Source organism: Mustela lutreola, chromosome 11 (assembly GCF_030435805.1).
Source record: "Mustela lutreola isolate mMusLut2 chromosome 11, mMusLut2.pri, whole genome shotgun sequence".
Taxonomy (NCBI): domain Eukaryota; kingdom Metazoa; phylum Chordata; class Mammalia; order Carnivora; family Mustelidae; genus Mustela; species Mustela lutreola.
The window spans coordinates 86,896,443-86,924,414 of record NC_081300.1 but is presented as its reverse complement, the minus strand read 5'-3'; the positions used below and the strand labels follow the sequence as shown (position 1 = coordinate 86,924,414).

Here is a 27,972-nt window from a genome sequence, read left to right as displayed (position 1 = left end):
TTCAGTTTCTTCATCTACAAAATATGTTAATTGGACTCATCCCATAGTATTGTTAAGATTAAATGAAATAACTGTACATTACCTAGAGCAGTGCTTGGACTTAAGAAGTGCTTAATAAATGTTTATCTTTCCCTTTTTCAGGTTTAGTCTCTCTCCAGTCTCTCTCTCTTTTTTTTAAGATTAATTTTTTTGACAGAGAGAGTGTACAAACAGGGGAAGCTGGAGGGAGAGGGAGCAGGAGAAGCAGGCTCACGGCTGAGCAGGGAGCCCAATGTGGGGCTCAATCTCAGGACCCCAGGATCGTGACCTGAAACGAAGACGGGGCTTAATTGACTGAACCACCCAGGTCTCCCTGAAATGATAATCTTTTAGAAGAAGGAATTGCAGTGAAATTTTTAGAAGGTACAGGGAAAGAAGTTTTAGGTTCTGAGTATTAAATGGTTTCACATACAAAAGCAGAGGAAGGTTCAGGTAGAAGCACCAAGCAGCAAATCCACCCATCAGTCGTGGGTAATTTACATCAAAGCCTAAGTAAATCCGAATGAGCCATGGTGATGACCTATAGAAGGAAATACTGCCCTTTACTGGGGCTGGACTATTTAAATCAAAGGGAATTATCTCATTAATTCCCTCATGATCCTGGTGGAACTTTGCTAATGGGACACTCCTGGGGTTTAACTTAATCCCACTCCTATTTTCTATAATCTTAGCTTGACTATCTCAAAAAGTATTCACTTAAGGTGATCACATTTCATTTCATACAGTGAATATTTGAGCACCTACTGTATGTCATGTACTTCTTCAGGGAAATACTGATAAATAGAAGGAATAACTCCTGTCTTTAAATTCTTCACTATAATATAAGAGAGAAAACAGACATGTATACAAATAAAATAGAGTGAGTGCTAAGTGCAGATGTGCTGAGAGTAATGTAGTCATCTTACCCTGGGAGATTATGAAAGCAATGTAGAAATCCTCTCTGGGGCGCCTGGGTGGCTCAGTGGGTTAAGCCTCTGCCTTTGGCTCAGGTCATGATCTCAGGGTCCTGGGATCGAGTCCCACATCAGGCTCTCTGCTTGGTGGGGAGCCTGCTTCCTCCTCTCTCTCTCTTTGCCTGCCACTCTGCCTGCTCGGTCTCCCTCTGTCAGATAAATAAATAAAATCTTAAAAAAAAAAAAAAAAAAAAAAAAAAAGAAATCCTCTCTGGACGGGGCTGTTAAGATTTAGAATTGATCAAGTGAAAATTTTCAGGTAAACACATTCTAAGAAGGGAGTACTCCGTAAGCAGAATCATGGGGGCCTGTTCAGGGGAAAAAAGAAAAAGGCATAATTTGAGTAATATAGTAGTTTTGTTCTTATGGTGGTGGGAAGGAGAAAGTGACAGCTAGTTTGGAAAGCCATTTTTTCCTAACCTTTCTCCAGCTGCAAATAAGAACATTTTCTAACCTTTTTTTGAGGTCTTGATGAGTTCCCTGATGAAGCCAAAAGACCAAAAAAAAAAAAAAAAATTAAAATTTCTAGAATTTTCTTGGGGCCCCTGGGTGGCTCAGTGGGTTAAGCCTCTGCCTTCAGCTCAGGTCATGATCTCAGGGTTCTGGGATTGAGCCCCACATCCGGCTCTCTGCCCAGCGGGGAGGCTGCTTCCCCCTCACTCTCTGCCTGCCTCTCTGCCTACTTGTGATCTCTCTCTCTGTGTCAAATAAATAAAATCTTAAAAATTCTAGAATTTTCTTTATTAGGATTAGACATGAAATTTCTTTTCTTTTAGGTTTTATTTATTTATTTGACAGAGAGAGACAGCAAGAGAGGGAACACAGGCAGAGAGAGTGGGAGAGGGAGAAGCAGGCTTTCTGCTGAGCAGGGAGCCCCCTGTGGGGCTCGATCCCGAGATCCTGGGATCATGACCTGAGCTGAAGGCGGATACCTAATGACTGAGCCTCTGAGGCACCTGTGTTTTCTAGGGGAGTCCTGAATGGGTCCTGAATAGTTCCTGTGACACCATTTATCTTCCAGTGAAAGATATGTAAGCGTTTACTGCAGCATTTTCCCATCATTGTCCTAAATTAAACTTTACTATAAAGTGAACATCATTCAAAGTAGCTGCCTTCTTTCTCTTCAGCCTTCCTGTTTATTATGAAAAGGTTCTCCGTTTCTTCTCCAAGTCGTCTTTTGAAAGCGTAAATATTTCACATTGCAGGAAATCCATGGTGCTCACTATTTTCAACCCTGAGGGAGCAGGAAAGCCTGTTTCAAGATACACATGTTCACAGTGTGAACATGTTCACACATGTTCACATGCCTCAGTTTAGCTAGATAGTAATTCCTTTACTGTCTTTCCCTTCTTGTATCCACTCCTCCCTCTGCCCCTAAGAACTTCCAGGTTTTCTCTATTATTACCGTACCACCATCCACGGATGAAAGAGAGTGCCTCAGTTTTCTGTAACTCTGCCTCAGTTAGAGCTGTCATTCTCCCCACCCGCCATCATTCCCTGTGCCAAGTTCCCTTGGCCTCTTTCTTTAGGCTTAAGATCTGCCCTCATTTACATGTAATCATTTAGACTTTTTGTGCCAGTAACTTAAACATCAGATCTTCAGTCAGGGTTGATCTTTGAAATTATTAGAGCTAATGATGAGAGTAGTAGCAACAAGTGCTACCACGCAGAGTACTTAACACATATGAGACACTGTTCTAAGCACTTTACCTCTGTTAACTTATTTCATCCTCACCACAGCTTTTTGAGAGAGCTACCACTTTATCCCCACTTCACAGGTAAAGAAGCGAAAACATGGAGAGTTAAGCAGTCTGCCTGAGCTCACACAGCGTGGTATCTGGTAGAGGAGGACCACATTCTGTTTCAGACCCCGAGCTAGCAAGGCAGTTTTCCCACAAGAACTGAGCCTTACTCATCCTGCATCCTTGATTCAAAGTATAGAAAGCAGGTGTTCCATCCATGTTGGAATTGGTGCAAAGTGCCAGGCCATCAAGTTAGCACAAAGGATTGTGTCATTTTGGTTTTTAAAAAAAAAAAAAAAAAAAAAAAGGCAAAGAATGAATCAGAACTCTGAGAATATAGTATATTGGAAATATCTGGGCCTGTTTTGAGTCCTCACAGAACATTTAAAAATAAAAACATTTAGCCTTTTCTCTCTGGCTTCTGAAATAGTTTTTATTAACTAGCAGTTGGGCTCTGACACTGAATAATGGCCCTCTTTCAGAAACAAAAGTGGATTGACATTTGTCCTTTTTTCCTTTTTCAATTAAGCCTGTGCTGCCAGAGTTGCTGGTCTTTGATGTTGCGGGATTACATTTGTGACCATGATTAAAAGGGTGATAATAAAACCATTATAGTGCTCTAATTTTAAAGTTAGTTCAAATAAAACAAAATTATGTATGGCCCCTATTTCACGACAGTGCACTTTCTAAATATTAAAGAGCACATACTTGGCATAGACAGGACCAACAGTCATGCATTGACTTTCTCAGGCATCCCCTTGCAGAAGTAACAAACATCAGACCTGCCTCACTCCAGGGGCTGAGTTTTTAGCATCCCTGAAAATGTGACTATTCTCTGTGTGACTGTTAATTTTCATCTTTTGTAAAAATGGTAATAAAATGGGAAGAAACTGGAACAGGAGGCAAGAACTAACTGTGATCTTAAGTCCCTCGCCATTGCTTGCTCACAGCATGTCCTGTTAGGCCTGACTTTGCTGACCCGTACCTCCGTTTCATCACATGCTCTCTTCAGGGTTTAAACCAGAGTCTCTGAGGTTTTAACTTTCAGATTGCATGTTTTCCTTTGAATGAATGCATGTTCTGTTTGGAGATTTTACTTTATTAGAAGTGATACTAATAGCTCTAACATACTACATATTTAACGTGTGCTAAACATGTTGTCCGTGTTATTGCATTTTAATGCTGGCATAACTTTAAAGATATTTTAATTACCATTTTCAGATGAGGAAGCTGAGGTATAGTAGTTGTATAATCTCTTAAGGTCACCGAGCTGTTTACTTTTTTCTTCCTTCTCTCAAACTTACCATATTTTGTCTCAAGTTCCTTGTGTACTTCTCGTACCATCTGCCACATATACAAATACTTATTCTGTGACTTACGTTGGCTGCTTCATGAGTATTCATCTCATCTCCTTCAGCTATTTGAGGATAGAGATTGTGTCTTATATTTCTTTATATTCCTCATAGGGGTTTGGAACTTTGTCAAATTTCAAACTTGAAAGTTAAAAAATAAATAAATGAGTAGCTTCTCTTCCCCCCTCAATCTTTCTAAGTTCATGCTGTGATTACTGGTGATTCTCCCCAGCCTCATATTCCTGAAGATCCTGATCTTGATTTGATGTTTACAATATTATTTTCTTTCTTTCACTTTTCTCCCTAGGTTGGTATCTTATGAATTTACTTATTTTTAAAGAATAAAAATAACTTAATTTTTCTCAATATTAAGATAATACATATTTCTGTAGAATATTCAAACATTACAGAAAAGTAATTTTTTCCAAAATGAAATCTATAGGAATCTAATCCCCCAGAGATAATCACAGATAACATTTTGATGAATGGCCTTCCAGACATTCTTCTAGAAGAATGTATGTATGCATATATGCATATAAATAAATGTACACTCATAATTTTGTATGCTGGAATCAAATGTGCTATGTTTTTTACTTTAGATTACATTATGAAATCTTCCCATATTAATACAGGTAGATGCCTGTAGCATTCCGTGACTCTGATTAACGTTTTCCATCCAGTCAGCTAATAGCAAAAATTTAGGTTGCTTCAAGGGTTTTACTATTAAAAACGATGATGTACTGAACATCCTTATACAGCCATACATCATTTTACTGTGCTTTTGGTTTATTGCAATTTGAAGTTAATGGATTTTTTCCAAATTGGAGGTTTGTAGCAACCTTCATCGAGCCAGTCTCCAGTGCTATTTTGCCAATAGCCTTTGTTTCCTTCATGCCTCATGGGTTGCATTTTGGTAATTCTTGCAGTATTTCACACTTTTTCATCACTATTATATTTCTTCTGGCAATCTGTGACCTGTGATGTTTGATGTTACTACAGTAGTTGTTTTGGGGTGCCACGAAACACGCCCACAGGAGACGTTGACTGAATCAGTAAATGTTGCGTGCGTTCTGACTGCTCCACTGCTCTCCTGATGGCCATTTGCCCATCTCTCACCCTCCCCTCAGCCTGCCCCATTCCAGGCCACAGAACAATATAGACATCAGGTCAGTTAATAACCCTACAGTGGCCTCTAAGTGCTCAAGTGAAAGAAAGAGTTGCACGTCTCCTCACTTTAAATCCAAAGCTGGAAATGATTAAGCTTAGTGAGGAAGGCACATCAAAAGTCAAAAGAGGCCAAAAGCTTGGCCTCTTGCGCCAACCGTTAGCCAAGTGGCAGAGGCAAAGGAAGAGATTTTGAAGGAAATGACAAGCGCTACTCCGGGGAACACATGAATGATAAAGAAAGAAAACTGTCTTCTTTGCTGATCTGGAGAAAGCGTGTGTGGTCTGGATGGAAGATCAAACCTGGCACAACACTCCCTGAAGCCGAAGCCAAGCCCAGAGCAAGACCCTGACTCCCTTCCACTCTCTGAAGCTGAGAGAGGGGAGGGGCTGCAGCAGGAACGTCTGAAGGTAGCCGAGGTGGTTCACAAGGTTTAAGGAAAGACGCCGTCTCCATAACACAGAAGTGTGAGGGGCAGCAGCAGGTGTAGAAGCTGCAGCGAGTTCTCCAGAAGCTCCAGCTGAAATGGTCCATGAAGGCGGCTCCACTCAACATGATTTTCAGTGTCCATGTAAGAAAGAGCCTCCTATCCGAGGAAGACACTGTGGAGGACTTTGGTAGCTAGTGAGGAGAAGTCAGTGCCTGGCTTCCAAGCTGCGAAACACGGGCTGACTCTCTTGTGAGAGGCTAATGCAGCTGGAGCCTCGGAGCAGAAGCCACTGCCCATTCTGCAAACCCTCAGGCCCTGAAGCACGATGCTGCGTCTACCTGACCTGCGCTCTGTAAATGGAACAGCAAAGCCTGGACGACAGCACCTCTGTTCACAACGAGACTGCCTGAATATTTCAAGCCGGCTGTTGAGACCTGCTACTCAGAAAAAAAGAGATGCCTTTCAGAGTACCACTGCTCACTGGCAGTGTACCCGGCTGTCCGAGAGCCCTGATGGCATGGAGATGTACGAGATTAATGTTGTTTTCATGTTTGCTAACACAACATCCATTCTGCAGTCTGTGAACCAAGGAGTCGTTTTGACTTTCAGGCCTTATTATTTAAGAAAGACATTTGAAAGGCTAGAGCTGCCATAGATAGTGTGTCCTCTGATGGGTCTGGGCAAAGTAAACTGGAAACCTTCTGGAAAGGGTTCACCATTCTAGATAACATCAAGGACTTTCCTGATTCATGGGAGAGGTCAAAAGAGCAATGTTAACAGAGTGTGGAAGAGGTTGATTCCAATCTTTATGGAGGACTTGGAGGGGTTCAATGGAGGAAGTAGCTGCACATGGGGTGGGAACAGCAAGAGAATGAGAATTAGACATGGAGTCTGAAGATGGGACTGAATCGCTAGAAACTAGTGCTAAAACTTGAAGCAATGAGGACTTGCTTCTTGTGGATGAGCAAGAGTGATGGTATCTAGAGTTTGGAAACTGCTCCTGGATGCTGGGAAGACTGTTGATGACAAAGCATTCAGAATGTTCCACACACTCAGTTGATAAAGCAGCAGCAGGGCTTGAGAAGACGACTCCAATCTTGAAAGAAGTTCTGCTATGGGTAGAATGCTACCCAACACCATCACCTGCTACAGAGAAACCCTTCATGAAAGGGAGAGTCCATTGACATGGCAAAAGTTGTGTCATCTTATTTTAGGGAACTGCCACAGCCCCCCAGCCTTCAGTGTCCACCACCCCGATCAGTCAGCAGCCATCAACATGGAGGGAAGACCCTCCACCAGCAAAAAGAGGACTCGCTGAAGCTCAGATGATGGTTAGCATTTTTTACCAGTAAAGTATTTTTAAGCTGAGATAAGTAAATTTGTTTAGACGTAATGTTATTGCACACTTCATAGACTGTAGTGTAAATACAATTTTTTTTGTGCACTGGAAAACCAAAAAATTCATTTTACTCTCTTTACTGTGATATTCTCTTTATTGTGGTGGTCTGGAACCAAACCAGCAATATCTTTGCCATATGCCTGTAACATAAGTTTTAGGTAAAGAGAAAATTTCTTTTGCCTACACCGTGTATCTGAAAGAAGGCAATATCAGTTAGTAAAGCAGCACAGCAGGTGTCTCCAGCCACAGTGTTATCATGTAACAGCAAAAACATGTGAGAATCCAAGAATACAACATGAATTATGGTGAATTCTTCCTTCATAGGTGATGAACTACGAGTTGTTCAGAAAAACAGATTCCTCTTAAACATTAAAATGAAGAGCTTGGGGGAACCTGGCTTGCGCAGTCAGAAGAGCATGCAACTCTTGACATCAGGGTCATGGGTTTGAGCCCCTCATTGGGTATAGAGATTACTAAAAAAAAATAAATGAAATTTGGAGTGCCTGGCTGGCTCTGTCATTGGAGCATGACACTTGACCTCAGGGTCATGAGTTTAAACTCCTACACTGGGCATAAAGTGTACTTAAAAAAAGAAAAAATTAAAATAAAATGGGGGCACCTCATTAGCTCATTTGGAAGAGCATGCAACTCTTGAACTCAGGGTCATGAGTTTAAGCCCCAAACTGGGTGTAGAGAGTACTTAAAAAATAAAATAAAATGAAAGGCTTGAGCATTGTAAAACTTCATTTCATTCTGTTAAAATCTCAAATTTTTTGCTTAAGAGAATTGTTAAATTTCTCTGTTTGCTCTGGCTTAGTGGTAAAGTGCTCTGCAGAGTTTAAAGAGGATACTCTATTGTAACATAATACATGAAACATAACTTACTAGGAAAAGTAATTTTCTTATTTTTTAAGACTTTTTCTTTTTAAGATTTTATTTATTTATTTGAGAGAGATCACAAGTAAGCAGAGAGGCAGGCAGAGAGAGGGGGGAAAGCAAGCTCCCTGCCAAGCAGAGAGCCTGATGCGGGGCTCGATCCCAGGATCCTGGGATCACAACCCGAGCCGAAGGCAGAGGCTTTAACCCACTGAGCCACCCAGGTGCCCCTTTTAAAAAGATGTTTATTTATTTATTTGACAGAGAGAGAGCACAAGTAGGCAGAGCGGCCGGCAGGCAGAAGGAGAGGGAGAAGCAGGCACTCCACTGAACAGGGAGCCTGATGTGGGACTCAATCCCAGGACCCTGGGATCATGACCCAAGCCGAAGGCTGTTGCTTAATCGACTGAGCCACCCAGGTGCCCCCAAAAGTAATTTTCTAATAAGAAAATATAAACCGTTGCTCTCCAAACGTGCATCCAATATTCCAAATATGCCTCAAACACCAGTGATGTGTTAAGTAATGTCCTGGATACCAGAGCTCAAGGTCTAGCAGGAGATAGATTAAAATAATTAGTAAAACATGCTTCACACTAGTTGCAACCTAAGACGAGAGACCAGGAAAAGAAAATGCTTTTCTTTGGCTACCAGGGTGGCTCAGTCATTTAAGTGTTTGCCTTCAGCTCAGGTCATGATCCCAGAGTCGAGTCCAGGGATCTAGGCTGGATCTAGTCAGGCTTCCTGCTCAGCGCCACCTCCCACCCCGGCTCATACTCCCTCTCTCTCACACACTCTCTCTCTCTCTCAAATAAATCTTTTTTTAAAAAAAAATGCTTTCCTTTGTGTGGTTCAGTAGATTAAACTTCTGCCTTCGGCTCAGGTAATGAACTCAGGGTCCTGGAATGGAGACCCACATCGGGCTCTCTGCTCAGCACAGAGCCTGCTTCCCCCTCCCTCTCTGCCTGCTTCTCTGCCTACTTGTGATCTCTCTCTTTCTGTCAAATAAAGTATTTAAAATTTTTTAAAAAGAAAATAAATTAAAAATGCTTTACTTTGAATATTTGCAAACATCAGTATTACTCCACTTCTTATGCCTTAGGTTTTGTTTTGCTTACATTTCATTGGGCTTCTTAAGGATTGAATCGGTTCATTCATCACTTAGGAGGTTTTCAGCCATTATTTTCTCTCCAGTTTCTCTGCCCTTTATGCACTTGAAGTTTATACTTACAGAGCATGTGCTGACCTATCTCTTCTGTCTTCCCTCTCTCTTTCTGTGCACTTCTGTGTGGATAATGCCTTCAGACTAGTCTTATTCCTTCTGATTAGTCTTTTAATTTGGTAATTTGCTTTTCAGTTGTTTCATGTGTTCTTAAACTCTGTTCATGACGCTTGTAAGAAGCTAAAAGGCTTTTTTTCAAAGTGGGTTTTGTCATTTTACACTCCCACTAACTATATACAAGAATTCTAGTTGTTCCACAATTGCCAGCATTTTGTGTTGTCCATCTTTTGAATTATAGTCTTCTTAAGGATGTGTCAGGTTATCTTGTGGTGGCTTCAGTTTACATTTCCCTGGGGACCAGTGGTGCTAGGCATTTTTTCATGTGCTATTGACCATTCATAGGTCTTCCTCTGTGACATGTCTGTTCTATTTCTCTGCCCATTTAAAAAATTAGGTGTCATTTTATTATTGAGTTAGAGGTTTTTATATATTCCAGATATGGGTCCTTTGTCAGATGTATATGTTGCATATACTTTCTCCCAAACTAGACCTTACAGACTTTTTTTTAAAGATTTTATTTATTTATTTGACAGCAGAGATCACAAGCAGGCAGAGAGGCAGGCAGAGAGAGAGGGGGAAGCAAGCTCCCCGTTGAGCAGAGAGCCCGATGCGGGGCTCAATCCCAGGACCCTGGGATCATGACCTGAGCTGAAGGCAGAGGTTTAACCCACTGAGCCACCCAGGCACCCCCAGACTTATTTTTTTTAATGATGTCTTAGAAATCTTCTATTTTGATACACCCATTGGGTTTTAAATTTCAGTTATTATAACTTTTTCTTTCTAGACATGTTGGTTCTTAACCTTTTATGTATCTAAACAAAATAAACAAAGTTGTCTTGCAGTTTCATCTGTCTTACAATTTATATCTGGTCATTCTAGGATCTGAAGTCTTTGTGGATTTGCTTCTGCTGGTTCTTGCTCATGGGTCCTTGTTTTCATGGGTGTGTTTGGCTTTGTTTCTGTTTTACTTATAATCTGATTGGTTGTTGTTTTATTTTTTTAACTTTAAGTCATCTTTTATTCAAGCTGATTGTTTCTATTAGAGAATTGTGGAGATAATTTGAACTTTGAATGGAGGTACCATCCTCCAGAGATGATTTATTTTCTTCTGCCACATGTCTAAGGGCAATACAAATCTGATTTTTTTTTAAAATGATGTTAGAAATACAGATAAGTTAGAAAAACAATATGGAAATTTTAATGGGATGCCTGGGTGGATCAGTCAGTTGAGCATCTGTCTGACTCTTGGCTTCGGCTCAGGTCACAATCTCAGGGTCGTGAGATCGAGCCCCGCATCAGGCTCAGCTTGGAGTCAGCTTGGGCTTCTCCTTCTCGCTCTGCCCCTCCCCCCACGTGGGCACACACGCTCTCTGTCCCCCTCTCTCAAATAAATGAATAGATAAAATCTTTTTTAAAGATTCTCATAGACCCTTCCAGCTTCCCTTAATGTCAACATCTTATGTATCTATAGTACACTACAGGAGATTAACACCAGACTGAGACTGACTGGGATGTTGCCAGTTTTCCCACCAGTGTTTATTTTCTGCCGCAGGATCCAGTTGAAGATCCCCTATCGCATTTAGTTGTCATGATGTTTTGTTGTTTTGTTTTGTCTCCTTCAATCTCTGACAAATCCTGTCTGTTTTTGTTTTTCTTGAACTCGTTACATTTGGAGCGTACTGACCAACTACTTTGTAAAAAAGTCCCTCAGCTTACATTATCTAATGTTTTGTCACGATTAGATTGAGGTACAGTTTTTTTTTTGTTTTGTTTTTGTTTTAAGATTCTATTTATTTACTTGACAGAGAGAAATCACAAGTAGACGGAGAGGCAGGCAGAGAGAGAGAGAGGGAAGCAGGCTCCCTGCTGAGCAGAGAGCCCGATGCGGGACTCGATCCCAGGACCCTGAGATCATGACCTGAGCCGAAGGCAGCAGCTTAACTCACTGAGCCACCCAGGCGCCCAAGGTACAGTTTTATAGCAGTAGCACAGATGTGTAGTTATGCCTTTCTCAGGGCACCCTGTTGAGGACGTGTGGTGTTATTCTTTTTACTGGTGATACTAACTTTTATCTCTTATTTAAGGTATTGTCTGCTTGGCTTCCCCTCTGTGAGGTTACTATTTTTCCCTTCATAATTAATAAATCTTATGGAGAGACGCTTTGAGACTGTGCAAATACCCCATTTCTCATCAAACTTTTGCCCAATCATTATAACATTCATCCTAGTTCCTGCCTGCAGTGCTTATTACTGTGACGCTCGCTTATTGGTGATTTTCTGTTGTCATCATTCCTTCTACATTTATTGATTGGGATTCTTCTGTAAGAGAGAGCTGCCCTTCCCCCTCACGTTTATTTTGTTCATTTATTTATCGGTATGAACTCATGAATATTTCTCTTATTCTTTGTGCTGTCATCCATAACTGTTGTTTTATTGACCACATGGTCTTAGTCTTAGCCATTGGGAGCGCCTTCAATTTAGCACCTATGCCTGTTCAGTAGGTCTCCATCATTTTATGAGCACTTCCTTTCTTTCCGGCATCACAAGATAATCCAAGCTCATCTTGTGTTTTTCCTGCCCCAACCCTGGAGTCAGCCATTTCTCCAAGGAGCCTTGGTTCATTTAGTAGAGAATGGCATTTAGAAACCAAATCTGAACAGTAGTTGTTCCCCTGGGATGTTGTTACTTTGGGGCCCTCTCAGAAGACAGATTTAGGACATAAGGAAAATATACTAACACTGGGATACTTGCCTAATAATGATTTTCATTAACAAACATCCATAATTATTTCTCAACTTGTCCATTTGTATACATACTAGTAAGTTCATACTGCTATCTCTGATTCCAGTCTAGCAGCACAGAATTCATTCTATTCTTCTTTCCTTATTTGTGTCTTATTTTTCTGCAAGAGAAGAACCTTGTTCTCATTATATGTGATATATTTACTTATATGTTCAATTCTGTTAAACATAGAGTGGGGTCAGAATCTCTTATCCGTCTCTGTGAGAAACAAATTTATTAACTACAGTACAATGTCCGTGTATATTCTTTTTCTCTTAAATGTTACAGTGTAGTCAAAAGACTATTTTCCAGTTATTTTGTTTAGTTATTTTCTCCATGTCCTTCCTTGTAGTTTCCTTATTCATTTGTGGTGTAGTTAGGTTTATTTCTTACTGCTTGTATTCCATTGGGTGGTTGTAATAATTTGCATACGTGAAACATTAACATAGATCTGTCACTGTATTTGTCAGCTCCTTGATGCTTCCAAGAAGTCTTTTCTGGTTTACGCAGTATTTTTAGTCATTTTCAGTAGGAGGGTCAGTCCCCATAAGCCATATAACTAGATATGAAGCCTTTCTTTGTAAAAGTAGTAGTGAAAGTCTTATTGTCTTCAAACATTAAGGAGAATATAAATACATGACAAACCTCACTTCTGAGTGTTATTTTTGAAAACCTTTGGGAGGAATTGGCATATGGAAGCCTAGTGAGAACAAAAAGGCGAATTTAATTTTTTACATTGATTTATGATCATCTAGTAGATGGCTATCACTATTTTACTATAAATAATCAAGAGAGCAAAATAAAGGTTTGTCATGTAATATGTTGTCAGTAGGCTCATGGCACCCATTAATGAATTTGAAAATTTTTCACAATAAACCCTGGAAGATAAGAAAATACAGGTCTCTGGATAATTGGATTTTTCAGTTAAGCAAAGGCTAATAATAATCCCATTTTGTTTTATATTGGTGTAGATTTTCTTTTCTTTTTTTTTTTTTTAAGATTTTATTTATTTATTTGACAGAGAGCGATCACAGTAGATAGAGAGGTAGGCCGAGAGAGAGGGGGAAGCAGGCTCCCTGCTGAGCAGAATCTGATACGGGGCTCGATCCCAGGACCCTGAGATCATGACCTGAGCTGAAGGGTTAAGCCACTGCGCCACCCAGGTGCCCCTAGATTTTCTTTTCTAAAGCATATTCATCTCCCTTTCTGACACAGTAAGGTTGTTGACTGCATTTCTATTCAAGTGCTACTTACCCACCAGTGACATGTATTTATTATAATTGTGAAATACGGGAAGATCCCAAATGCCTAACCATAAGGAATCATAAAGAAATCCTAGAATAGCTCTGCTCAGTAGAGGGAAAGTAATGTGTCCTAGATGGGTACTCTAACCAAATCAGGCATATCAGGGAGAAGGAACACAGAGTCATTCTGTTTTGCCAACTTGAGGCTTAATTAATAATAACCCAAGCACTCTGATTATAAAAAGGAGTTCATTCCAGATAGTTCAAGGGTATATAAGTATTGGGCTTTTCATCACTCTTTAACAGAACTAGAGTAGTTTCTCAAATGTCTCATTTTCTTTATCATCCAATCTGTAATCAGTGAAAGTAAAAAAGACAATGTTTTTGAAATAAGAATGTTAGAAATAGGGGTGCCTGGGTGGCTCAGTCGTTAGGCATCTGCCTTTGGCTCAGGTCCTGGGATCGAGCCCCATGTAGAGCTCAGCGGGAAGCTCACTTCTCCCTCTCGACTCTCCCTGCTTGTGTTCCCACTCTTGCTGTCTCTCTCTTTCTGTCAAATAAATAAATAAAATCTAAAAAAAAAATGAATGTTAGAAATTAGTATCTAAAGATTAAAATGTTTCATATTACCCAGTGGTGGCAAGGTATTGAGAAGCAAGCGTATTTGTACTCTGTTGGTGGGGATAGAAACTGGTGCAATGTTTTCGGGGTGTAGTTTGGCAATACCTATCAATGTAAATATTCATAACCTTTTTTTTTTAAGATTTTATTTATTTATTTGACAGACAGAGATCACAAGTAGGCAGAGAGAGAGAGAGGGAAGCAGGCTTCCTGCGGAGCAGGGAGCCCGATGCGGGGCTCGATCCCAGGACCCTGAGATCATGACCCGAGCCGAAGGCAGCAGCCCAAACCACTAAGCCACCCAGGCGCCCCCATAACCTTTTTTTTTTTTTAAGATTTTATTTATTTGGGGCGCCTGGGTGGCTCAGTGGGTTAAGCCACTGCCTTCGGCTCAGGTCATGATCTCGGGGTCCTGGGATCAAGTCCCGCATGGGGCTCTCTGCTCAGCAGGGGGCCTGCTTCCCTTCATCTCTGCCTGCCTCTCTGCCTGCTTGTGATCTCTCTCTGTCAAATAAATAAAATCTTTAAAAAAAAAAAAAAGATTTTATTTATTTATTTGACAGAACAAGAGAGGGAACAGAAGCAGGGGGAATGGAAGAGGGAGAAGTAGACTTCCCGCTGAGCAGGGAGCCTGATACGAGGCTTGAGCCCCGGTTCCTGGGCTCAGAACGTGAGCCAAAGTAGACACTTAACTCTGCTTAACGATTGCCACGCAGGCACCCCAATATGCTTACCTTTTACCTAACAATACCACTTTTAGGAATTTATTCACTTACAAGATATTCTCCCACAAGCACAAAGATGGTTAAGCAAGGATGTTTTCTGCAGCAGTGTTTGTAATAGCAAAGAATTGGAGCACTCTAAATGTTCATAAGCAGGGATTAGTTAAATTATGTTATATTCACATAACTAAACAGTTGTTAAAAAGGATAAGGTAGATCTACATATTGGCTTGGAAAGATGTAAAATACATGTATGTTTGTGGGGCGCCTGGGTGTCTCAGTGGGTTAAAGCCTCTGCCTTCGGCTCAGGTCATGATCTCAGGGTCCTGGGATGGAGCCCCACATTGGGCTCTCTGCTCAGTGGGAAGCCTGCTTCCTCCTCTCTCTCTGCCTGCCTCTCTGCCTACTTGTGATCTCTCTCTGTGTCAAATGAATAGATAAAATCTTTAAAAAAAAAAATACACGTGTGTTTATTTGTTTGTTTGTTTATTTTTAAAGTAAACTCCATGCCCACCCAGCATGGAGCCCAATGCAGGGCTTGAACTCACAACCCTGAGATCAAGGCCTGGGCTGAGATCAAGAGTTGGATTCTGAACTGACTAAGCCACCCACGTGCCCTATATGTATTTTTAAAGGCAAAACTTTTGTAACGTTTTAGATATGAATAGACAATTTCTAGGACTCACATGAAATATCTGTAATAGGAATGATATTAAAGATCTCACTGAAGAGTGGCAGTGATGACTAAGGATAAATGGGGACTATAACTTATCTCAGTCCTTTCAATTTCAATTAAATTCTCTAATTATTTTTATTCTGAACATTTGTTACTCTTATTATGGAAAAAAATTTTGATTTCAAAAAGCAAAGAACAAATACCTGAACTAAAACTATACCATCTTATATTTGCCTGTGATTACAGATGTCATACTTTGCCACATTTTTGCCATAGCTGTTACTGGCTGCATCATCAGGCACAGTAGCCAGAATCATCATTCTGAGAAGGTGACTGTGTAAGTCCCTGCCATTTTCCACTTTAAGACTGAATTGGGCAGGGCGCCTGGTTGGCTCAATTGGTTAAGCATCTGACTCATGATTACTCATGATTTTGGCTCAGGTCTTGATCTCATTGGTCATGGGACTGAGCCCTGTACCAGGCTCAACGCTCAGTGGGTAGTGTGCTTGAGATTCTCTCCCTCTGCCCATGTGTGTGTGCTCCTTCTCTCTCAAATAAATAAATAAATCTTTTTAAGGGGGGGGGTGGAGAAAGAGAACTAAATTGTCCCAGTATTACCCCCCTACCACGATCACCAAAAAATGTCTTTGGGCCATGACTGCTACCCCAAAACTAGAAGTAGGAAAATTTGTATCTGCAGGAGGGGTATGGCTTCTGAATATTGCTGGCTGTTGGATAGCTTTGAAAGGCCACCGGGAGAGCAGAGCTAAAGGATATGGCTGCCAAATATTTCGGTGTTTTTCCATATTTTTTAGCTTGACCCACCACCTCCATGATATTGGCCAAATCACTTGACAGGCTGCCCTCAGTGGAAACCCAAGAAGTGAACTGTGCACACATGATGTTCTCAGTAGCACCTTGTTTAAAATAAAAACAAAAAAGCAGAAAAACCACCGATTCTTGGGTCTTTTGCCATTTCCCACAATTCTCGTAAATTTGTATGCATTGTACTATTTCTTTCCTTCCTTTTTTCCCCTAAACTTAGTGATTCAACTCAATCTCACAAGGTCCTGAATTGGAAATAGGGAAAGGAGCATTCCTCTAGACCTGCCCTTTTTGTAATAGTATGGAAAAGAGGAGTAGGTCTATAATCTGGCCAAGTGTTACTCAAGTTAAACAACTCCCTTAACTTCTGTACACACATATATATGGTAGGATAGGAACTCTAATCCTGATCATCTCACTCAACTTTTTTCCTTTCCATTGTTCTATCCCTCCTCTCAGGAGCTGAGCAAGTCCCTTTAGAGAGATCACTTTTGTCCTGGCTAACTCTGCTACTTGAGGAACTTCAAAGATGGTCTGAAGTTCGTTATAGAGCTAGGACTGGCTTTGCAGGCTTCCTCATCCTTTGATCAGAAAGCATCTAGAACATTAAAGTTATGTATAAACTTAGATTATTACTTAATTTTTATGCAGAAATAGCTTTTAATCATTCTGTTCGTTCTAACGATCTGAGCCAAGGTCATCTCTGAAGAAGAAAATAATTTACATTAGCTCTTGCATGTGGGAGTGGGTTTAGCACTCTGAGTGATGCATCCCCTCCAGCGCCGTAACAGGCAAATAACTGGCCGCGTGGCTGGAGGTAGCTGTATGCATGGGAGAGCGCAGCACTGCGAAGCCAAAGACCAAGGCATTGCCACTTTTTCTCAGCCTCTCCTTCCTTGTCTGCAAAAGGAGGCCAGCTACTCCTGTGTCTTAGGCCTTTTAGAGATTCAAATAAGAGATGTAGGTTAAAAGCCTTTGTGAATAGTCCATCCCTGAGCACATCTGAGGAGTTAACATTTAAAGGAGACCCATTGGAGCTTAGCGGTTAAGAGCTCTGACTCCAGAGTCAGGCTACCCATAGGAAGAGACCATTTTTACTTCTAGGAAGATCATTTTGAGAGGAGACTAGTGTCCAAGAACATCTCTAATACAGCTTGGGCAACCTGACTGCCGATCCGGTGCGTCTCAGGGCCTTGGTTGTTTCACCATCCCTGTCAAGCTGGTGATATTCAGAATAAGGTCACCCACCTGAATTACCCAGTGCTTTTTGTAAATCTAAACCTATTTGAAACCTTGATTGTCAGTTGAATTCAGTATAGGCAATCAAATTACAGCGTTTATTAGAAGGAATTTTCCTTATGAGCCCTAAGTTCTATTAAAAGAAATTTCCAGAGTCTTAAATTAAATTTCTTAGCATTTAAGAAGGAGAAAACAAAGAAAAAAAAAGCCTTGCTGACTTGGACTGGTCAAACTGCTAAAGGTTTGGTTAATAGTGGGACAAAGAGAAAGGAAAAACTCTTCAAGATACAAAAAGGCAGTACAAGCCTGCCTCAGAGATATTGCCAGTTTGGTTCCAGGCCACCACAAAGAAGCTAATACACATTAAAGTGAGTAAAACTAATTTTTTGGTTTTCCAGTGCACCTAAAAGTTGTGTTTGTCATTTCCTTCATAATCTCTTCTTTTGCATCCGTCACTTGGGTAACGGTTGGCGCAAGAGGCCAAGCTTTTGGCCTCTTTTGGCTTTTGATGTGCCTTCCTCACTAAGCTTAATTATTTCTAGCTTTGGATTTAAAGCAATGAGATGTGCAACTCTTAATTTTACTTGAGCACTTAGAGGCCACTGTAGGGTTATTAACTGGCCTGATGTCAACATTGTTGTGTCTCAGGGAATGGGGAGGTCCGAGGAGAGGGTGAGAGATGGGGGAATGGCCGTCAGGAGAGCAGTGGGGCAGTCGGAACGCACCCAGCGTTATTGAGCAAGTCCCTGTCTCCAGTGGACGTGTTTCGTGGGACCCCAAAACAACTACCGCAGTAACATCAAAGATCACAGGTCACAGATTGCCAGAAGAAATATAATAGTGATGAAAAGTTTGAAATACGGCAAGAATTACCAAAATGCAACACATGAGGCATGAGGGAAGCAAAGGCTGTTGGCAAAATAGCACGAGCAGACTCGCTCAATGAAGGTTGCCACAAACCTCCCAATTTGGAAAAAACATAATCTCTACAAAGTACAGTAAAGTGAAGTGCAGCCAAACAGGGTATGTCTGTATTGAAGTCCTAATTTGGAGACAAGACAACCCAAAGTTTACCATTCTGATGCCATCGTTTACTGAAAAGTTGGCAGGTTCTTTCATTTCCCTGAGCCTGTTTCCTCATTAGTAAATTGAGCATGACAGGCACTACTTTGGTTATGACAATTGAGATAATGCATTTAAAGCATTTAGCACAATTCTTGGCACATAGTAAGTACTCTGTACATACCACTTACGTTATTTTAGGCAAGGATGACTAACATTGTGTTTCTAAGTGATTAAGAAAACTAAAAAAGCTGGTGGTGTCTGTAATTAAATTTAGAATAAGGAAGAAGAGGTGGTTTGGTTTTATTTTGTTGTGTATGTGTAACTGTTTAAAAATTAGAACTGTAGGCTGAGATTCTTACACGGCCATCTAGTTCAGGGGAGCAACATTTGTTGAATCTGCAGGACCAAGACAAAGATGGACCGTTGCTTATATAGCACTTGAAGATAAAAACAACTGTTGAGGTGCATCTGGTGGCTCAGTCACTTGAGTGTCTGACTCTTGATTTTAACTTGAGTCGCGATCACAGGGTCATGGGATTGAGCCCTGCGCGGCATCCGTGCTTGCCAGGGAGTCTGCTTGGTGGGAATCCTCTCCCTCTGTCACTCCCTCCGACCTTCCTGCTCTCTCTAAAGTAAATAAAGACATTTAAAAAAAAAAAAAAAAAAGCTGGGGAAAGAAACTATCAAACATGTATCTGTTAATGTGAGAGCCTCACTAAACAGCTAGCCTACCGTAGCAGCATTATTACCGTCTCACCTCCTAACCACTTCAGCACACAGTGATCTCTCCCAGGAACTCATAAAGCTTACTGACCCTTTTTTGGCCTCAAAAAAAAGCACTGAGGCAGTTAATTTGACCTGTCCTGTGGCTCTTGTCTCTACTGGGCAGTGTTCAGGGCCAGTGCATACTGGGAAGCTGGGCTGGGACTCCTGGAGAAGGACTAGAGCTCCGATCTTAGCAAGGAAGCATTCTTTCAGAATACTCTCCTGCACATTCAGGAGAGGGTGCCGATACACTAAATGTCTTTGGTGTTTTGCTGTGTTGCAGCCTTAGAGAATAAATGGATCAGGGTAGGAAATCAGTGCCTGAGCCAACAGTCCCCAAGAATGTAAAGTTGCATGAGATGTCCTTGAGGACCGAATGGCAAAAATCTTAACAGACACCGGGATGCGTGGCTGGCTCAGTTGGTGCAACATGCAACTATTGATGCCAGGGTTGTGAATTTGAGCTCCATGCTGGGTGTAGAGATTACTTTAAAATAAAATCTTTAAAAGAAACATTCTTAACTGGGCTTGGTTGGTTAAGCTTCTGCCTTCAGCTCAGGTCATGGTCCTGGCGTCCTGGGGTCCTGGGATCAGGTCCCACATTGGGCTCCCTGTTGAGTGGGGAGTCTGCTTCTCCCTCTCCCGCTGCCCTTCTCCCATGCTCGTGCTCTCTTTCACGTTCTCTCTCTGTCTCTCAAATAATAAAAATCTTTAAAAAATAAAAATAAAAAATCTTAACAAACATGACAGGGAGCTCTTCAAATAGTGCCCATGTTGAATGGAAATGAGCAATGGAGACAGAGATGACTTACTTGGGCCCTGCTGAGGAAATAAAGAGAAAATAAAGGAACGAGAGAATATAGATAAAGACATTTCTAGGAGAGAAATAAAGGAGTTTCTGAAGGACTAGGTTTCTCTCTTACTCTTTCATGTAAAACACTGAGACTTTCTCTGGGTTTAGTAGATGCTCGCGCAGCTTCTGCTATGTGCAGAGTAGTCATGACGGTATTGAACATTTGAGAGCTTACTATTCCTAGGCCTGTTAACTCTGACTAGCAAAGCAGTCTTTACCAAGACTGACTCGTCCGCAGTGGAAGTAGGGGGGTTGGTCTTGTTTGAGCACTGAAGAACACATGGACCGGGGGTGGGAAGCCAGCATCTCATCCTATGCTCCTCACAGAGTAGGAAGTTGCAGAGAGACACTTGGGAAACGAAAGGCAGGAAAATGTTAACAGACTCCCTTTGCACTGAATCCACTGAAGCCTCCGAGTCGCCCCCTGAAAGTCTCCTCTGCTTGCAGGCATCAGAAGTTGAGAGACAACTCTCCATGCAAGTCCATGCCCTCAGAGAAGACTTCCGGGAGAAAAACTCCTCCACCAACCAGCACATCATCAGGCTTGAAAGCCTTCAGGCTGAGGTGAGCCGCCCTGCGGGGCCGTGCTTACAGAGGCAGCACTTTTCTCAGTGGAGGCGCCGCAGTAGGTCTTTTGGATAAGGAGTTCCCTGAAGTGGGAAGACAAAACCCTGCTGTATCTAAAATCTCTGAAGAGAGATGTCTCAGTGAGAAAATCAAGGGGGAAAATTTGATTCATGATGCACTGGGTCTGGAAGAGTAAGGCTGCTCAGAGATACTGATGAGTGCGTGGAAACCATGGATGACCTACTTTTACTGAGTATGTGGATCCGTCCAAGAACGTTCTTGCCGACCCTAAACAGACAATGGGAAAGAGAATTTCCCCTTGCTCCATGCTATTTAGGTCCAGTTCAGCCCACCTTAATGGGACCTGTGATATTCTCATGTACAAAATGAGGGTAACAGACGTAGCTACTCCATAGGGCTGTTGTGTTTGATGAGTTAATACAGAGAAAGCACTCCGTGTGGATGGTGTGAACCAGAGCATGGCAGGGTCTCTGACCCTCAGTGGGCCAGAGGAAAAGAAAAAGTAGCACTTAGTGGACAACCCTGTGAGAACCCAGCTGTGGGAGGTGAGAAGAGGGGAGTCCTATCACTGGCCCAAAGTGGGGGGCTCTTCGCTTCCCCCTCAGTATTCCATTTAATCTGATCCTGACAGCCCCTAAGCCGATTGTCCAGACAGCAACCCTTAGGCTAAGTTCCACTTAAAGGCACAGGCTAGGGCCAGATACCTCTGGTCAGACCCAGAGAACCCCAGATGGCTGCTTCCCTGCTTTGGAAATGACCTGAAGATGTTTTTCCTAAAGTCTGTCAATATCTTCTCTTTTCTCCTGCCTGTCATTCCCTTCCTTTCTCCCTTCCCTTGGAAATACTACTGGTATTGAGCAGCAGGTTCTTGAAGTAAGTAGTTGATTCTGGTGGGGTTTGGCATGCCTGTCTGTGACCACTCTCGTGTGCATGACTTGCCATTAAACTGCCTTTGCCAAGCTCTGACTCCTTCGAGTTGCCTGTTTCCCTCTCCCCTCTGCTTACTATTTTAAGACCCTCGTGACTCAGGGTCATTCCCGGGAATGTTAATTGGCAGATTTGATCACAAGTTTCAGGGTATATAGTCTGGGGTGATGGAGTGTCGATGCCTTGCTTCATCTGGCAACACTGCTGCTTTACAAAACCAACGTAAGACGTTGGTCAAGCACGTTACTTCATGTAGCTCTGACTTCTAAGTTTTTTTAAGGGGCCAAGATTATCTGTCAGAACTATTAAATCATTAGTTCACTGAGTGGAACTTGAGAAACAAAGCTTATCCACGGAAGGAAAATGTAAAGGTCAGAGGGTATTTAAATGAAAATCAACTAGAGTAAGAATTCCTTCACACGGGAAACATGCTTCAGTGTGGGGAATAGTGGCCCCATTCACAGAAAAGACCTATTCCTTTTTGTCCCTCACCCAGGTGCACACTTGAGACAGTATTTCTTTGTTTGGCCAGATACCTGATCTCTCTGCACAAAGACCACATACTTCCATTTCCCCAGGACAGCATCCTATCTGATTGATCAGTGGCCGGGGAAGATCTGGGCTCTCTGAACAGAATTCTGGTGTGGACAGCAAGAACAGACAAAAAGCAGAGGGAAAGATGGATTTCAGAGAACCTCAGACACATTATACATTCACTTTAAAATCTCCCCAGGAAAGTGCCGATGTTTGGTCGCCTTAATGGATTGTTCTCCAAGCCAAACTGGGGAGAGTGGAGAACATCTTAACCATGTTGGGAGCAAGAAGCTGGTTGAGAGATAAATTCAGCAGGGAAATGATAGATGGGAGGAGCCAGTGGGACCTGCATGCAGGTCTTGGGAAGGTTTCAGTGGCCCCTTAGCGGTGCAGTGTTGTTGGGGTGAAGCATCGCTGGCCCATGGAGTGCTGGCATAGCTCCTGAGCCTACAGACCTTGAGGCCAGGAGATTTGGCACCTCTTTACATTTTGCCTTTGTTTTCTCACTGACATTGAAAAGACTAGACAGGCCTTCCTAAAAGAAGATTTATATCTCTTGAGACTGGCTAGATATGCAACGTACAAACACACCGGCCTGTTTAATAAAAGGAGTGAAATTCCTCCTATTCACAAATGACTTGCTCAGGCAAAAAGACACTGACTAAAATCATTTACTTACTTATGTCCATGTCCTGTTGCTTCCAGGACACAGGCTGAGGCAGGCACTACTTTGTTTCTGTACCCTGCTACTCCCCCATTAACTTGGAGAACCAGGTCTGAACTGTGACCTCTAGAGCCAGACCTGTTTGTTAGCAGGGGGAGGAAGTACAGAAGAGAGCTATAAAAGTATGACAAGACAGCAGCTCAAGAGGCTGTTCCAGGCATTTTCCTGTGCCCATGACTTGAGAAGGAAGAATGGAACCACAGTTTGGGTTCCACTCCCCCATAAATTATGGGGTTGAGGTGAAGTTACGAGCAGGCAAAGTGGAGCCCTTCTCTGTCTTCTCTGTGGAATTTCCAGAGCACTGACCTTCCCTTCCTCTGCCTGGCATCCCACATTCCAGCTTCCCAAAGCTCCTCTCCCACCCCTTCCCAGACAGGTTTCTAGAAGGGAGGGGCTTTCTCTCTAGCTTGGGAGTTCACAGCTATTCTCTCCGAGATGGGGGCACCGGGCCCCTGGGCAGAGCACTTGGGGAAACCTCGGCCTTCATGTTTGGGGCTCATTCCTCCCTTCCTGCACACCACCCCTTGTGACTCTCCACCCTTTCAGATCAAGATGCTGTCGGATCGGAAACGGGAGCTGGAGCATCGTCTCAGTGCCACCTTAGAGGAGAATGACCTGCTCCAGGGGACTGTGGAGGAGCTACAGGACCGGGTGCTGATTCTGGAGAGGCAAGGCCATGACAAAGACCTACAGGTACTGAGACAGAGAAGCTGTCCTATAAAACCGGGGCCAGATTAAAAGAGCACGTAGCTGCCTGCCCTGCAGGAAAGCTGATGGGCCAGCACCACCATAGGGGTCAGGAGAAGGTAAAGCCGAGGTCTCTCTACTGGCCCTGTTGTCGTTCTCCTTAGGCACCCACCAACTTGGTGAGTCTGGCTCTGCTGAAAACAAATACATCGCTACCCGCAAGTCATCCTTCCAATTTGTTCAAGCCACTGGCCCCTGGAGCAGTTTCAGTGAGTTCTTTCTGGGCTATTAACATGACTGGAACATGAGGAGTGTCATTCCGCCTCCTAGGGTTTGTGAAATCTGCTAGCGGTTTCAGAGGGAGCCTGTGATTTCCTGTGCGTGGCTCACAGTGCTCTCTGCCGCTGTTTCCCGGGCTGATGCATTTAGCCAGCTTGCACCGAGCAGAAATCACAAAGCTGCCCACTGAACACAGCAAGACTCCCATCCTGCTTCTAACAGTGGCTAGAAAAGGAATAGGCTGATCCTTTGTGAACTTAATCGGCTTCTTTTTCCTTCCTAAAGGAAATCGCTTCATGGCCACATTTGTCCTTATCTGGGACCTGCCACCTAGTCCTCAGCTAAATCCCCAGGCTCACACTTGACAATCCCCTAAACAAAACGATAATTGCTCCTAGCCGCCCCGGAAACAGAGTATGACATCTGCTACAAAGGCAGCTTTGCCGGAGTGGCCTAGGAGCACCTGGGGCCAGTGGCTAAGAGCGCTCCCCTTCCCCTGGGCGCCCTCGGAGTTTGTCCGGCAGGGGGAGAGATTGCGGTGGCGGCGTTCGTGCGCCGGTGGTCAGCCAGATGTGTGCCAGCACCAGGCAGGTCCCTCCCCAAAGACCAGTATGGCAGGCCCCACTGGGATCAGCGATTGGCTGTTGAGGAAGACTCCAGGATGTGGGATATGGAAACATCTTAGGCTAACATCGCTTATTATTGATACCGTCAGCTAAGTTGCCATCTGAGTGATTAACCTCTTTACCGGCAAACGAGCAGTTTTCCACCCTCTGGGGTTTTTGTGCCTTCAGCTTGGGATGTGGCACGCAGTAAGGCCTCCATAGATGTTGACTAGAAAATGATGCTGGCTAAAGCCTCACGGCTGTTTCCAAGACAGAAAGGAGTCAACTCATATTCTAAGATTGCTGTGGTTAAGGGTGATGAGTGTTTGTATACTTCTTTACAGGGAACAGAGCGCTTTTGCATACATCCTGAAACTATGGCTTAGAAAAAAGTGAATCATTTACCAAATTCGTGTACTAAGTCCTTGGTTGAAGTGAAATTAGAGCCCTCCGGCCTGCTTCCCGCGGTGCTCGGTGACAGTGTCTAGTGCCTGCCGGGCCTCTGCATGTCAGCATCTCACCAGCACTTCTGAACCCCTTCGAGGCACTCTTCTGAGGTTGCGCAGGTAGAGTGTGGAGGAGAAGGAAAGGAAGTACAGAAAAATGCGGAAAGACCCTTGCCTAAAAGACCTTTTCAGTCTAGCTTGAATTCACAAAGAATTCCTTATCTCAAACCAAGAACTGGGGACCAAAGGACAGGAAGAGCAGGACTAGCGTGTGCAATCCAGCACCTTGGCTAACACCATGGGCTGTGCGCGCTCTGGCCGCAAGAGCCCCAGGTCAACCTCGAGTCTGCACGTCTGCTCTCTTCCAGCTGAACTTTTTCAACAATGAGAGTGTCGCTCCTTGCATGGCCTGTATCAAATCAGGCAGTGCACACTTGCATTTGGAGAATATGTGTTTATGGGCTGAATTCTTATCATTCCCACCTTTTTGTGATTCTTTTCCTTCAGCTCAAAATGAAATTTTTCTTAAGCTGCTGTTAATTACCAATGTTGTCCAGAAACCCTTTTCTGTTGCTAAAATGGCCTGTACTGATACAGGAATAAACATGCCCGCTTACTCAGGCGGTAGTTGAGAGGTCTAAGTCAGACATGTGAAATGCGGAGCTAGTGGCCTTGGAATGTGTCTAATTCCATGATTTTAATCCTTTGTTTCAGATAAAGGATGAGAGGAAGGCTGCGTAGGCGAGCATCAGGCCTGCATAACCAGTGTAGCCCCCTTGAATCTAGGCCACCATGTGGCTGGGTTCCGCTGTCTAATGCAGATTGTCTAATGTCTAATGCTGACCAACTCCAGTTCTCTCTTTTTTTTTTTTTTCAGGCTGACAGTAGGTAGAAAAACTATTACTTGTTGAATACCCAATAAATTAGAAAACTGGACATTAATACCCAGTAAAGGATTTCGTCCCTCTAAGGATCACTTAAGTGCCCTCTACAATTCATACACCCCTGGGCATCTTACCGGTAGGTGCAGGGACCTCGACCCAGGATTTCTTCAGCAGAAAGCATAGGCCCCACTCTGTGGGGTGACCCAGGAAACAGAGGGCCTGCAGGATGAAGTTTGCTCTGACACATAACATCATAGTGTCTTAGTTCCCTCAGTGCGAAATGGGAGGTGTTTCCACCTCTGCCAACTTTTGAGGGGCATTGAATATTGTAAGCTTAAACTAAGGCATTTGGTGTCTTCCCTTATCTATATATACATAGAAATATATTTGAGTGTCATCTTCATCATACAAAGGAAGATATTTATAATTTTAAGGCTTTCTTGTATTTAATAGACTCCTCTGGTTTGGTTTTTCTACATGGGTTTATGGATCAGTCAGTCACCAGACAGGGCAGACCTATCCTGGTCTTTGGTTCTCTTGCTGTTATAACTAATTAAGCACCCTCGAGTGTGCATGAGTAATTGAACTAATTTTGTCCAGTGCATGAGAACCTGTACTTGTCTGTGCTGAACTTCTCCTGCTGGGATGTATGTGGAGTTGCCTAGAAAATAATTGTAAAGCATTTTGCCAACGTAGTATACCATTTGTAATTGTGCCAAATGCTTCCTAGGAATTTTTTTTTTTTAACCCCAATTTCTTCTGCGTTTTCTCAAAACTGGGGCTGGAGGAGTTCCCACTGGACCAGCAGGTACTGCTGACCCATGGGAACCATGCATACAGAGCAGGCTTGCCCACTCCTTTTTCATTCTCAGAGCAGCCAGGCTCCAGACTCTTCCTGGTAAAGGCTCATCTGATCACTGGTGCCATTAGCCAGCCGTTGTCTGATACTAACCTGCAGAGGCAGGGCCCTAGGGCACCTAAGCAGTGGGTTGGAGGCTCTGCAAAGCAGCTCGCTGCACTCATGAGGACTCCAGAGCTCAGAGCTGCTACCCATTGGAGCTCAGGGCCTGCATCTCTGCAGGAGCCACAAGCCTATCTGGCCAGCGGTCTGGAACAGACGGAACCATGTCTGCTCTCTTTATAATGAACAGGGGTGACCCCGAAAGTCCTGTGTTATGGAAGGATAAATTAGTTAAATCTAAATCCCAGAAAATTCTTTTTTCCGCCACTACGCCCCACAAATCTTTTAAAAGGGGTAGGTGGGCAGTCCATAAATACAGGAGTAGGAAGCCTTGCTCTTGCGCAGGTGTCCTGTGTGGATATGTGCATAGTGGTCAGCGAGCAGGTGAAGATTCTGCCGTTAGGGTCTGTTTTGTTAAGAGCTACTGTAGTGATGGAGTGCGCTCGGAGAGTTCGGCACTTAGCGGCCATGGTGGCGTTGACATTGGGCAGTAGTAACCTCATCAGGCAGCGGGGCCTTGTTTGGACTCCACCGAGAAGGTCCCAGAGAATGCGGAGAGGTGTGATGTAGCGGTTCACAAGAGAGGGAAGGAGCCCTCACCTCTGTGTTGTGATAGCTGCACTGCTGTTCCCTCCACCGCTGGCATCCCTCTCCTCCTCCGAGCCTCCCATGCTGTTTAAGCCCCTCCCAGGCCTAGGCCTTATCTGTAAACTGTGAGTAGGCAGAGACCTCTTTTCTCATGAGTTTGGGACTTCTTGGTATTTCTACCCAAATATTACTCCTAATCCTACCCTCCGCTTCTTTCCGAACAACCCCTTTTTCCTTAATTTTTTTACTGAAATACAATATACATATAGTAAAGCATACAAATCTTAAGTAGACATCCCAGTGAATTTTTACAAATGTATATACCCTTTTGTGACCACCTCCCAGATCAAGATAAAGCCCATTATCAGCACCCTACAAACCTCCCTCTTCTGCTTCCCCATCAATACCCTGACACTTCCTCAAAAGCAGACCTTTCTTCCACTTTCATCTTTTCTATCTCAGTGAAGTTTTAGAATTCTTTATAAATGAATTCCATATTATAAATTGTTTTATGTCTGACTTTTGCTTGACATTATGTCTATGAAATTCATCCAGGTTATGGCATATAGTAGCAGTGTATCCTTTTTCACTGCTGTATGATATTCCCACATGTGCCTGTATCTCTCCATCCTGTATTTGGATTGTTTCCCATTATTCCTCTTAAGAATAATGCTGCTGCAGGGTGCTTGGGTGGCTCAGTGGGTTAAAGCCTCTGCCTTCAGCT

The 27,972-nt window shown here is 43.1% G+C and overlaps 1 protein-coding gene across 5 annotated transcripts in view; it reads left to right on the top strand.

Annotated features, from left to right (window-relative positions):
• BICDL1 (BICD family like cargo adaptor 1) overlaps positions 1 to 27,972 on the top strand; it is a 101,669-nt gene that overhangs the window by 54,436 nt on the left and 19,261 nt on the right. For 3 of the 5 annotated variants that reach the window (XR_009345851.1, XM_059139498.1, XM_059139500.1), the window contains exons 3-5: positions 20,473 to 20,589; positions 23,345 to 23,491; positions 23,650 to 23,754. Coding sequence is in view for 4 of the 5 variants with exons in the window: in XM_059139498.1 (XP_058995481.1) it covers positions 20,473 to 20,589; positions 23,345 to 23,491; positions 23,650 to 23,754 (369 nt within the window). In the remaining variant the exon portion in view is untranslated. The remainder of the gene's footprint in view (positions 1 to 20,472; positions 20,590 to 23,344; positions 23,492 to 23,649; positions 23,755 to 27,972) is intronic. The other 2 variants (XM_059139499.1, XM_059139501.1) reach the window with 1 other exon arrangement.